Below are 13,301 nucleotides of genomic sequence, written 5' to 3'. Positions count from 1 at the left end.
GTTCATTCCTGGGTTTAATAAATAAAAATAAAAAAGGACTCTTTCAACTTCGCACCTAACAGCCATTTCTTTAAAAAAAAAAAAAAAAAAAAAAAAAAAAGACGCGTACACACCCACACACAAGTCTTTCCCTTTTGGATCAACATTTCCATTTATTCCAACTGGAAAAAAAAAAAACATGATTTTATACGTACTCTTGTTTCTTTTTTTTTTTTCCTCTTTAAAAAAAAAAGAATCATCATCACATTGTCCTTACAAACAACAAAAAATTCCTAGCAATAGTTTATGGCATGGAGACATCTCTCGCCAAGATTTCCCACCTCTGCTGCTTTTGACAGGCAACAGTTTGTTCCCGAACCGTTATAGAGAGTGCGAATGTACGGCCCAGTTCCACGATGGATCTACAGAGGCATCAGGGGCTTGCCCAAGTGGATCCAAATACAGGGACTAGAAGTATAAAGGTCTGTAGGCATCTAAAGATGTAGCTAGGCTGCTTAATGAGCTTTACCAAAGTTGCTAAGCGGGTTAAGAGTCCTAACGAGCGAATGCTTAGGTACGTTTGCAAGTTGCCTGCTGACCTGCATCTTTAGATACCCAAGTCTCTTTGTAAATCGGCTCCTTCCACCACTGACATCTATGGGAATTTTGCCATCGACTTCAATGGGAGACAGGTGGGGCCTTTAGACCCTCCTACATACAGTACCAAAGGCTGTGAGTCGGCCTCGCTGGGAACCAGTGAAAGAAACTGTATACATCCTACAGTCCTACAGAACATCTGCCTCCTTCCTTGTCCCACGGGGGAACGCAATGGGACACGCCTCGATGTCTGTACCTCAATGGTTTTAAAGCATATAGAGAAAAACTCACATCCACCATAACACAATACACTTGAGTCCTATTTATATAACACTTTACCATGTTGATGCTTTTGGTGGTTTGTTCTAGCTCCAAACAGTGGGCCGGATCCCGCCCCGGGGGTATGCCCTTCGCAGGCCGACAGACCTCACAAGTGGAGCACACCCCTGGGGCAGGACGAAGCCCGCTGCGATTAGTTTGCATTTGTTTAGTTACAGTTTAGGTAGTAGGCAGTGTTGAAGATTTCACTTGGTAATGAAGAGCAGTTAACATAATCCAGGAAACTAGAGCACCATAAGACAATTCTATACTCAAAACAACGTCATGCTGACATCACACAATTGCACCATTTACACTTTTATTTACTTCAAAGAATAGTTCAAAGTTTAGCAACTCCTCTACAGAGATGTCAAATTCCTTCTCCAACTTTGGTTGTTTAAACTTTGCAGACATTTGGTAGTTTATTCTCTCCTATTTGACAAAAGTCACTCTGGCCATTGTAAAGACTCCTGGTATCTGACAGAGAGAGAAAGAGAGAGAGAAAGAGAGAGAGACAGAGAGAGGACCTGAATATCACAGGTGTGTGCAGACTGCAAAATGCCACCTAGGCCCTTCCAAGATTGACTGAATCAGAAATTGTTCTTTATATTTACCAGGAACAAAAAGACTTTAAAAAAAGAAACCCAGACTCTCACTGACATACTTAATGAATCTCCTGGAGAAAGGAAAAGGGATTCGAAAGTACCATTCGTTTAGCTCAGGCCGAACACAGTTCTGAACGTGCATGCAGTTTCCCAGTGACTCCTAAGATATAGAAATTCCTCTGATATTACAAAATACAAAAATATTTTCTCCAAACTCTCATATACATTGCATTTACAACAATCATGGAAATAACTTAGGCTCCCATCCGGTCTGAGAGGCAAATTACTTACCAAAATGGGTGACGAAAACAAGAGCGCATTTAGGAAAGCACAAGCTAGTAGCAAACTGCTGATTATAGTAAACAGTGGTAATTAAAATGTATGGACTAAAGGGCAAGGGACAGGATTCAGGAGGGAGCGGGAAAATACTAGGTAACTAGTACAGACTAAAGTGAATGTTTTTTGTTTTTTTTTCCCCCAAAGTAAAATGTGCAAAATATATTCACTTGTGCCAACGAATAGGACTATTTATAGAAGCCAGGCTACAACCTTCTTATAAATCCCCGGTCTTCAGGCCTTTCTGTTACAATAAAAAGCGCTTATAAGATCTAGGACAGTGCAAGTTTGGGAGTGAATCTACATTCTCAGCAGGCTCCCAGGCCGCCACGCTGTTAGGATATGATACAGTTTTTGCTCTTTTGCCTCTTCCGGCTGTGCAACTGTCCCCTGCTGCCCAGCGTGGAAGACTTGGGCATGCTGTACGAGCCATACTTGTGGAGGAGCCCCTCGCTGGTGACGTACCGGAGACGGGCGGGCTGGGGGATCGGCTCCCCGAGGAAGTAGCCTTCGTTGTCCGACTCCGAGGACGAGGAGCAGGTGGAGCACCAGTCGTATTCGGCAAAATAGGGCCCCCAGCGCTCCCCGAGGTGGTTCTGTAGGGCAAGGTCCGACACGGTCCTTGGGCACTGGCTGTACACATCCCGGCGGGAGCCCTGCTCCATTGCCTCTCTGCAGCTCCTCTGGGCCGCAAATTGGTCATAGTCCTCTCGGGCCCGTAGCGAGGGCCGCTCTTTCAACCGGCAGCACTGCTCGCTCGCCAGGTGCAGGGCGTTGTCCGAGCGGGACCGGCGGGACCGGCGGGGCTTGTGGGGGCGGCAGCGCCGGTCGTCATCCCGCTGATTAGTCCGCCGACGCGTGCGCTCGCTCATCGGGGGGTGCCTCGCACCGTCCTGCCCGGGCACGGGGTTCCCCGACATCCTGCTGTCGTACTCGAAGCTCTGGTGCAACCTGCCCTGCGGTGGCCTCTCCCTGTAGCCGAGGGGGTTGGCGAGGCCGTGCAGGTTGGGCTCCATGTCTTGGTACTGCTGCATGGACAGGAGGCTGCGGACGGATTCGGCGCTTCGAAACTGCACCGAGGAGTTGAGCGTGCCCATGTTGCTGAGCTTCTCCGAGACATTCATCCCGGAGTCCTTGCTTAGGTCGGGCATCGAGAAGCGGGAGAGATGCTCCTGGCGCTTGGCGCCGCCGTCTGCAGAGAGGCCTGAGGGAGGAAACAAGAGGAGATGGTTAGTCAAGAAGGCGGCGTTCTACCACAGAAGTGGCAGGGAGGAGGCCGGCACCTGGCTTGAGATCAGGATTGAGGTACCTCCACGTGAGGCACCATCAAGATTCTCCAGAAAGAGCCTGGTATCCGCCCTGCCGAACCACGGCCATGGCCGGGCGCTGCTTTGTAAGACACCTGTGCTTTCAAATCACTGACCCCTTTTCCAGACCTGGGCCCCACTTCTTTCCATCTGCCCATCATATTAGGAAATGAGGCCACCCCTAGAAAATGTTTGTGTTGCTTCGGCATCAGCCTCGGACCTTCTGTCCTGTAATGGCATGCTGGAGCGGCCGCAGCAATGTGCTCACGCTCCACTCAGAAAGGAGGGTGGTAGCACTGGTATGATGCAGCTGCTGGGAGAAAGTGCTGCCCCAACCCTTGAGCAAACCTGCTGTACTCTCAAACAAAGGAGAGCAGTGGTGTATGTGCATGTACATGCATGCGTGCAAGCATGCACACACACACTCCGGAAGGAGAAGGCAATGCGCTGCACGATAATCAAATGGTGACTGCTCAGTAATTCACACTTGCCACGAGGCTGCACAGTGGCAGGCACAAGACCACCACGGTGCAATAGTCCTGGTGCAAGACCACCACGGTGCAATAGTCCTGAGACCTTTGTGGAACAATCCCCTAAAAGGTAACACGATGGTACAATTCAGCAAAGCTCCCAGCTTTGAGCCCCGAGGGGAGTTGTGCTCCCACAGAGCCGGGCAGTCTGCCGGTGCCAAGAGCTAGAGAAGACAGTCCTCACCTCCTGTAGATCTGTCAGGCTTGGAGTTGGGGTCCCAGGCCTCTTCCACGGATTATGGCAAACCCAACTGCTTGCCTGAACTAGCCTGGATCCCCGCAGGGATTTCTTATCCTAGAACCACAGGATGGGCAACGGGGCCCATCGCATTAGATGGACAGAGGCGACAGCGAACAGACCCGAATCCAGCAGATCCTGCAGCCGGCTGGCTGGAGCGAGCATCGAGTCAGCTCAGCACGCTCTTTGGAACAAAACCTGAAGGCATGTCACGCCCTCGCTAGTCCCTTCCCAGCCTCTCCCTGGATTGGCTGGGGAGCTGGCAGCAGTAAACGCTTGCGTTGCAGTCCCTGGAGGACACATTCCCCACAAGCTATTTCCACCGAAATATATTTCGCCCCAAATCAAATGCAGAATGTTTACCCTGGCGTGTTCTCCTTGTCATCTTTACCCTTTTTTTTCAGCCAGTCTTTCTGCGCACACAAAGCTGCAAGAGCTCAGCGGCATCAGCATGATTTAAAACACGACACGCACCCACCCACCCCCTTACGCAATCGCCAAGAATTTATGGCTTTGCAAATAAACCACTTGGCTTTTTTTTTTAATTAAGGTTTTGCACAAATTTCATGCGGAGCTCAACGTCTCTCTGGCATGACACAGTGTCTGACAAACTTTCAGGCCAAATTCTGCTGTCAGTAAGCCTGACTTAAATCTGGATTGAAGCTGTCAAAAATCACAGCATTGCTCTGGACTTTGGCCCTTAACGTCTCGAAGAAAACAGCAAAGACAGGCTAAAATTTTCCTAACCCAACTGTGAATGGAGCCAGTGGGAACGCTGCCACTACGGCATTGCCAGGTCTTGCAGTTGCATCATGAGTCTTGTGATACCGGGTGCTTTTCCTCAAGCCACAGGGGCAGAAAGAAGTCTTGTTATGAAATGACGCTCTCAGCCACTAGTTCAAGCTTCTGGAGCTACGGCTGGTAGGAAAAGGCTACAAAAAGAAAACGTGCCCGTGAACACCTCCAAAGGACTAGAAGGCAAGAAGGAAAATGTCACTGCATTTTAATTTTTAGATGTTCAGGTTTTCCAGCCCCTCTCGTGACTTGGAGGGGCAGGAGACAGACTATTTTGTCCGAGGTGCTGGGAATGGTCATGCTGACAACTGGATGAACCCCACCATCCTGGACAACCTGTCTAGGGGTCTCGCCTTCTGCTTCCCCCATCGCTTTCATCTTTCCTTTCCCCGTTTTCATCACTACTAGTGACATTTCGGCTGCACGTGGATCTTTCCTAGCCTGAGCCATGAGCTGCTGCTTGTGCCCCATGACTGGCGCATCAGTCATTTCCCTAACAGCCACTTCTGGGAGACCACGGCAGGCGCTGTACAGCACCACGTGACATATAAGCAACTTCTGACAGACAGCAGGAACAGCGCCATGTGGCCTATCCATCGCTCCCAGCCCCTCGGCCAATTTTGCCGGCCTCTGCCGATCAGGCTTGACCACATCCTGTGCCCCAGCTAAACGTCACCCCACAAAGACCCGGCTCGGGATTTTCCTTGGACACACAGCAGCAACATCCGGCAACCTCCCCCCCGCCACGCTGCAGCTACGATTATCTTTTAAAAACCTGGCGTCCTTGCATCCTTATGGCACGATGACAACACTAGGGAGAGGTGCGTGAAGACAGGAGCAAGAAAGAGCAATCCCAAACACAATATGCAGTAAAAGCAATGCCAGTCCTACAGCTCTTACTGCGCTTGAACCACAGCTTTCTAAAGGGATTACTGTGGATTTCAAAGGCACCAGGCACTTTGCAGAGTCCACCCCCTCCAACAGACCTCTCGTCAGGTGCAGATCACTTGCCAGCCCCTCCAGCCGCTCGCTCGCCAGGTGCAGGGCGCTGTCCAAGCGGGATAAACCGTGAACCTGGGAGCAAGGCTGTAGATGGGGAAGGGGGCAGCACATGTTGGCAATGCCATTCAAAGATGAGAATGGAAGAGGTCATCGATCATTAGGTTGATCATTAGGTCGAAAATGAGTTTCCCTGCTGCAGAGCCAGATTAATAAGCAAACAGTGAAGCCACGCAAGTGCTGGGTTGTGGCAGCCGCGAGCACGTTCTGACGGGGTGTGACGAGCTCTGGGTGGACAGTCTGGCGGGCCACCCGACGGACCTTCCCCTTGGATACTGCCAACATGGGGCATCCAGCCGAGAGCTTCACCACCGGACCAGAGAAAACAAACAGCGTGGCAGAGGACAAGGATGCAAAAGCAGGGGAAGGGCAAAGCAGCGGCTCGCGTGCAAAGGGGAAGTGAGAAGATGCATGTCCTCATGGGTAAGACGGATGAGGGCAGAGGGAGCACCGGGCAGAGCTGCAGAGCCAGCCTCCTTGCTGTGCCCATGCTCACCTGGAAGGCGTCTGCATATGCCCCGACCGGCATCAGGCGAAAGCAGCATGTTGCAACAGTGCCTCGCCCTTGCACGCTTTAATACCTGTAGCCCCTTTGTGCTACTGCGCTGGCTGGCGCAAGAGGCTGTGAAGCCAGTTTGACCAGTTGGTTGGGAAATCCCTCAGCACAGCGGGGAATCCCTGGCTCGGTGCAGAGCTGAAACAAGCTCTAGGCTATGCCCAGTCTTTGGGGACGTGGCTGGGAAAAGGGGGCCTTTTCCCAACCCCATGGGACAGGGGCATCCAGGTACAAATCCAAACAGCCTTTGAGCTGCTCTGATTTGCATCAAGGTGCAAAACAGCTCCAACACTGAGTCTCTCCTGAAGCAGAGCTCTAGCTTATTCCAGCATACAGCATGCTCATTGATAGAGATGGGGTTTCGATAAAAGAGCCCCAATCTCCACGCCTTTTACACAGTTCCCCCCACTGACTTGAACAATGAAGGCCTACCTCTCCACTTGTAGTGAAAGGTAATGCCTCTCCGTGTGCCCGGCCGTAAAACACATGGAGCTATTTCATTTTTGGCGAGCGGGCTGCTGCATAGGGAACCAATTACAGAACACAGGGCCGGGGACGCATACATGATGCATTATCAAGGTATGGAGCTTTATGAGCACTTACTTGGACTTTGGGGGCTCTTCCTCCGTGGAGCCTGATGATAATTAAGCACACATATTTGAAGAGCTGGAATAGCTGGCAAATATGTCGAGTGCAACTTGAAGCCAGCCCAAGGATGCAGACTCTTATTGCTAGCCAGCCCCGAAGCGGGCAAGTCAGGGTATACTACTGAGTATAACACTACCATGCACACTTGAAGTTGGTCACCTGCATATTGTTGCTGAAACTCCTCTGAATTTACTCACTAGTGGCTCCCTGCCCAAGGTGGAAGCCAGCTTTCCACAGCAGGTTTTATCCTAACTCGACCTAACTTTGCTGAAACTAAACCTGATCCACCTGAAAAATCACACAAGCACAATCTCACGCCCACGTAACATTTGCCGATGGAGTTTGAAGCAAACTGAAGAAGGTGTTTGTGAAATGAACTCTGGTCAAGAACTGAGGTGGGCTTCACTGCTAAGACATTTTCCCCTCACGCTGGCCTTATAATAGCTCAGAAAATGACTAGTTTGATCTAAAAACCTCGACAAAGTGGGGTGCTTTTCAATCAGTGGAGTTTGCTGTGGGAAGAAACCATCTCATTAGTGCAGATGTCAGGAGCTCCGAAGGTGTGCAAAGCATGGATGCGCGTTTGGGGACGTTCCTGCCCACAGGATAGGGGATTTCTAAAGCACGTAATGTTAATTGAGCTTGGCTGCTGGGTACGGCTCAGTGCCCCAAGCTAAGATCCTATCCCACTGAAGCCAGTGGGAGATTTGCCATTGATGCTAATGGAGCTAGAATTTGGCACTACGTCTGCGTTAGCTTTGAGGAAGTCAAGGTTTTTCTTTGGACTCTTGGGCAGAGAGAAACCCTGAAATGTTCAATAATGCCAAAGTTATGCCACTTGCCGCTTGTGAGCGAGAGGTGCCCTCCACCCCAGAAGCTGCTGGCATTGGAGATGCCTTATTACCAAAGTGCTTTGGGTGTCTCCTAAAATACTACGCACGTGCCATTAAGTCAGGTGCCTACGCGAGCCTCTGCAAGATAAGGCTCTTGCTCTAATGATGCTGAATGGTAATGAGAACTGCTTAATTGAAACACTATTAACATATATTCTGCTTAATAGGGATAGCATTTACCTAATGCCAAGCAAAGTGGTGTCTAAGCAGCTGGCTCAAATGTTTACGCTTTACTGTCCTGAACGTCTGCACTCCCTTTTGCTGTCGATCTGATGGCCGACTTTGTTGCCAGGCTGCCTACACTTTGCCTCATAAATCATAACAGACTAGGTCTAATTTGCCTAAAGCACCAAATGAAATCCCCAGGTATGCAGGGTTTACAGTGGTCTCAGGCACCACACAGATTAGCTGCGATTCTCATCACAGATATGCATTTACCCTACATCAGTGATTTGCAACCTTTTTTCATTTGCAGACCCCTAAAAAGTTTTGAATGGAGGTGCAGACCCCTTTGTAAATTCTGAATGGAGATGGAGACCCCTTTGAATGGTAAGTGTGGTTATTCCTATGCTTTTGATTCATCCTAGTCATATTTTGCAGACTCCTTAGACAGCCTGTGGACCCCCAGTGGTCAGCAGGCCACAGGTGGAAAACCACTGCCCTACGTGAAGAGTAGAGCAGACACAAATGTGAAGTTAAAGCCATTTCAAGAGCGGTGGCACAGTGTTTCTACACCACCAATGAATGTACTGCTTATGTTGCTCTGTGTCAGGCATCAATTATTTCAAAATGCAGCTCTGATCCTCCTAAAATACCCATATTTACTTAGGGGCACCTGAGCTCCTGCATAGTGAAGTGTTGCATCTGGGATCGCACTTCATGATTTGATCAAGTGCACGTAACACCGGAAGCCAGAGAGAGAGGGACCCTGCCATGCAGAGGCTATTTTTCTATTACAGAAACCTGGGAACCCGTTTCCCAGAGACCATCGCAGGGAGCGGGGGACAAACGCAAGCCCAGGACCAGGGCAGGCCTTGATTTTATGTGCATCAGGTCCCTCTCCATTCACCTCCTTCAGAAACGTCCCTTTTTGCTGGGATTAAACCACCCCCCCCGCACCTGCCTGTCTTGTTGGGATGAATCAAGTCTAATTTATTTAATGGATGCATCTATCTTGCCAAAACACCATGACATTGCATGCCAGGGCCATGCTCTGAGCCCCTGATGATGCTGGAGTCAGGGAACATTTTCTTCAAGCAGGAGTTTTGGTGACTCAAGGATCACCCCCTCTCTCTCCCTCCTCCAAAGCCAAGACAGCTTGCCCTGGTGCCGCACTTCCCCATAGTTACAGCCCAACACTACTGTAGATATATGGCACTAACTCAAAGGGAGGCTTGTCACTTTGCAGGGTTTGCTTCCCTTGCACCAGGTTAAAGTGTGCTGGGACAAAGCCTGTTTTGCATCAGTGCAGCAAAACCGCGTTGGAGGGTTGCACTGGTCTAAACTGTCCTACACAATCACCAGTTTGTGCGTCACGAATACAGACAGGTCCAACTGATGGTACCTGTGTGCATGTGAAAGCTATGGAAAACTGCCAGCTCTAGACGGACGCACATGAAAAGCACAGCCCATGTCGGGAATCACCCGACCGCTGATTTGGTATGTGGCAAACTGGTTTCAAGTTGGCTTAAAAAGATCTGTGAACCTTTTGACTCACGATACCCAAGGGGAGCTGTGCAAGGATTTTGTCCCAACATTTTGTCCCACTGCATTCTCAGTTCTACCTGCCTCCAACAGCAAGGTGAAAGTGGCCAGATGCGCTGCATTGTCCCTATTTGCAAACTAAACCACCACAGCCAGTGACCAGCCCACGTAACCCTTCAGTGCGAAGGCACGTGGGGGAAGAAGTGACATCTGTGCCATCTTTACTGCCCTAGCTCAGCAACACCCTGAAGTGCGCGCTTAGAGCCCGCTGAAGGGAACGAGACTTGATCCTTGCTCAGCTCTTTTCTGGAATCGGAGCCAAAAGGAGTGCTGAAAAACGACGGATAGATTTATTACACCATTTACAAACAGAACCCTTTGCCGCGGCCCCGTTTCATTATGCTTCCTGCCGAGCGCAGAAAGGAAGCCCTCCGGACGCCGTAACTGAGCTCTGAATCGCATTCAATGCCCAGCCCCACATGCGGCTCCACAGTCTCCGAGCCCTAAGTTGTGTTTGTTTAACTGTGACATCTGCAGGCACGACAGACCAGAAGGGCCTTTTAGGCTCTCTCGTTAGCAAAGCCCCCTCCCCAACTCGCCCTCCGAAGCTGCTGGCTTCTGGCTTCCCCTCCAGCGCAAGGCAAACACTTTCCAAAGAAGCCCTGGCCCGTGAAATGGGATTTATTATAAATCCAACCCCAGGACTGACAAGGAATTCAAGGGAAGGAGAAGCAGCACTGTCAGGGACTTGTTTATAGCACCACCTCGCTTCACTGGCGAGTGACCTTGGGATTTGCAGGAAGAATAAAAAGGGAACGGTTATATAATTGGAAAACCGGAGAGTAAACAAGGCTGGGAGCCTTGTAGTGCACAGAAAACCAGTGAGCCTGTCAAGCTGTTCGTGTTCCCGGGATCGGCTGCACGACTGGAATTCGTTGCCGGATTGCACTGGTTTCAGCGCGGCGGTCTCGGCGCGAACAGCCCCAGCGCACGAGAAAGCATGCGCTGGTGCTGGAGGGGTTTGAGTCGGGGATGCAGAAAACAGGCACCGGTTTGGACAGAAACTCCAGTGCTTCTCGTAACAGAGAATCGTGAAGCAAGCCTGGGAGGGAAGGGACGGGCAGAGGTCTCCCAGGGGCTAACACTGTTTTTTACTGCTCCCCATAAAACACAGCCGGGTTCCAGCTTGGAGACCATAAGATTGTGGCATGGGAAGGGTGGGAAGCTCAGGCATTTGATGTGCAGCAGAACAGTGTCCATTTGCAAGAGTCCATTTCGGTGTCCCCCCCTCCCCAGTTCCAGAGCGCACGCTTCAGCCTTTCTGGTCTCAGAGAAAATGAATGCCAGCAGCCCAGTGTTCACCAGGCGAGCTCCTACGACAGCAGCGCAGTATGCGGGCCCGTGATGGATGGGTGTCTCAGAACGCAAACAGACTGCCGGCCAGACTTGCAGGGCGATGTTTATAATCAGAGGATGAAAAACAGAACCGAGGCAAGAATGTACTCCTTTAGCGGAAACACCTTGATCTTGTTGCAAGGAGAAGCCATCTTCCCCTTAGCTTTGGAAGTCGCCTGCGGGCCTGAGTTAGGCACATGGGTATCTGCAGGGACGCAGGCAGGTTAGATGTCCAAGCTGCAGCATATCTGCTCAAGTGCTGCAGACGACTGCACGTTCATTAACACGCCTTTGATACAGCAGATTTAGTTTAGTACTCCCTTAATAAAGTACTAAGTAAATGCTCAGTGCCTCAAGTTACTGCGCAGTAGCACTGGCGCACGGTTATTTAGTGACACTTTACTGTGCATTAGCCTAATACTGTGCTATTAGCACACGTTTGCCGTGACATGCTACTGCGCGGTGTTACTAGGCTAATGCACAGTAAACATCTCGTGTAGACGCACCCACTGAGCAGGAAAGGAGGAAGGAACCAGAAGAGACTGAGCTTATTGAAGAAGAGGGAAAGGAGAAAGACAGCGACAGCTGAATAGAGCTGGGGTATTAACAGTGCCTTGCTGCATAGCACATGGTGTAACCCGCTCTGATGGGAACACCTCCTTGCCGTGAACTCTAGCAAACTCAACAGCTCCTCAATGAAGGCAAAGAAAGGGCAGCAAATGACTTAGGAGCAGGCTCCCCAGAAGCAGTGTTGGTTTAGCTTATGCCCAAACTGGCCTGTCAGGAGGAGGAGAGAGTTCGGCCCACTCCAAGTGCATCTGGAAACCCCTGCCCAGGGTCTTCAGCTGTCTTTATACAGAAAGCAAAGGAAAGAGAAAGTCTGGAGTTTGGTGAAAGCACATGCAAACCCCTTCCTCACTTGGAGCAAGAATGCGACAAACAGGGAAAGAGCCAAGCAATGCGTGGCAGGTCGGTGGCATTAGCAGGGGGCTGACGCCGGCCAAGAGAGGAAGTGGACCGCACGGGAGCTGCTCCGATAAGAGCAGAAGACTGCCTGCTGGGACGCCTAGGATGGCGGGCTCCTCCTAGCCGGCTTGGCAAAGGGAGGATGAGCTTTGTCAAGGGGTTTTCCCAGGCTTTTTGCTTGCCTCTGAGTACGCATCACCTGGGGCCTTCAGGGAGCTCACAACACAAACCACGGGGGAACCTTGCCCTGTTGAGACACTCTGTCCTGGTTTACGCTTCATGCAACCTGCCTTGCTCCAGGGCCTGACGCTGGATCCACCCCTGAGCCATGCAAGGGCAGGCCTCCTGCCATGCCGCTACCCTTGGCTGCAGTGTCACCAGCCACGGGGAGCTCCCACTCTCCTCAGGGCAGGCGCCAAACACGGGGACTGTTATTTGATAAGGACAATGAGCCTGCAGGTATTTTTGGAAGCAGGCAGGACTTCTGCTGAAACGACGGCTTGGGGCAGCCGAGAGCAGCGGTTATTTCCCTCTGAGCCGGGAGGCAGGCTCGGCGTGTTCCCATCTCTGTTCAAGACGACCAAAGGGAAACTGAATAGGGAAGGAGAGACAAGGAGTCCATTCCCAAAGAGTGAACTGCAGATGTCTTGACGTCTCAGCTGGCGGGTTGGGCACAACCCCCTCCAGGCTCCACCAGTGGCAGGCAGCTACAAAGAGACAGCTCCTTGCTCCGAGGAGCCCGGGTGCCACCCTATGTGTTCACAAGGACACGGGCTAGAAAGACGGCCTGGCGGGGCAATTACAAATGTTTCAACCTACTCTTTCTGAAGCCAAATATTGAGCCTGTTGCTTAGATCCTTGCCAATAGCTTGGTGGGGACCAGAACGGCTGTCGAGCAACCTCACTGCTAGGACACAGGGATGGGGCTGTGCTAGGAAACGACCGTATTCACGTCTTTTTCTGGTCTATTTGCTGGGTCTGTTTCACATCGATTTAGGACATTCTCATCCCAACAAGTCCAACCTCAGCGGGGTGACAGCAGTGAAGTCTGAGCCCCACTCAGCTGTGGATTGGTTTTGGGGTGGGTGGAAAAGGGAAACAAGGCCCACCTAAAGGGTCTCTTTCCCTCTGTTGAGGCATGAGTCTAAGTCCCATAAAAGCTCCTGGAGATTACGGATGCACTGACATGCACTGAGGCGGGGCGGAAAACAGAGCCTTAGCGGATCTAATTAATCTGCAAACAAGACGAAAAGGCAGGGTTACAGCTCACACTAAATTCAGGCGGGGAATCGAGGTCTTGATTAAGGTACGGGACTATCCAGGGACTGACAGCAGAGCACGACTGAGCACCTTAAGCGTGGCTACTTAGCGGGTG

At 51.0% G+C, this 13,301-nt stretch overlaps 1 protein-coding gene across 1 annotated transcript in view; it reads right to left on the bottom strand.

Annotated features, from left to right (window-relative positions):
- Positions 1 to 215: 215 nt before the first annotated feature.
- The window catches only part of PRICKLE2 (prickle planar cell polarity protein 2), a 54,916-nt gene continuing 41,830 nt past the window's right edge, over positions 216 to 13,301 (bottom strand). Inside the window, exon 8 of the mRNA XM_019536700.1 lies at positions 216 to 3,039. Coding sequence (XP_019392245.1) covers positions 2,171 to 3,039 — 869 coding nt within the window. The 3' untranslated portion in view covers positions 216 to 2,170. The remainder of the gene's footprint in view (positions 3,040 to 13,301) is intronic.

Source organism: Crocodylus porosus, unplaced genomic scaffold, assembly GCF_001723895.1.
Source record: "Crocodylus porosus isolate Cpor-Errol unplaced genomic scaffold, CroPor_comp1, whole genome shotgun sequence".
In the NCBI taxonomy this organism is placed as follows: Eukaryota; Metazoa; Chordata; order Crocodylia; family Crocodylidae; genus Crocodylus; species Crocodylus porosus.
This window is presented reverse-complemented; position numbering and strand designations above follow the sequence as displayed.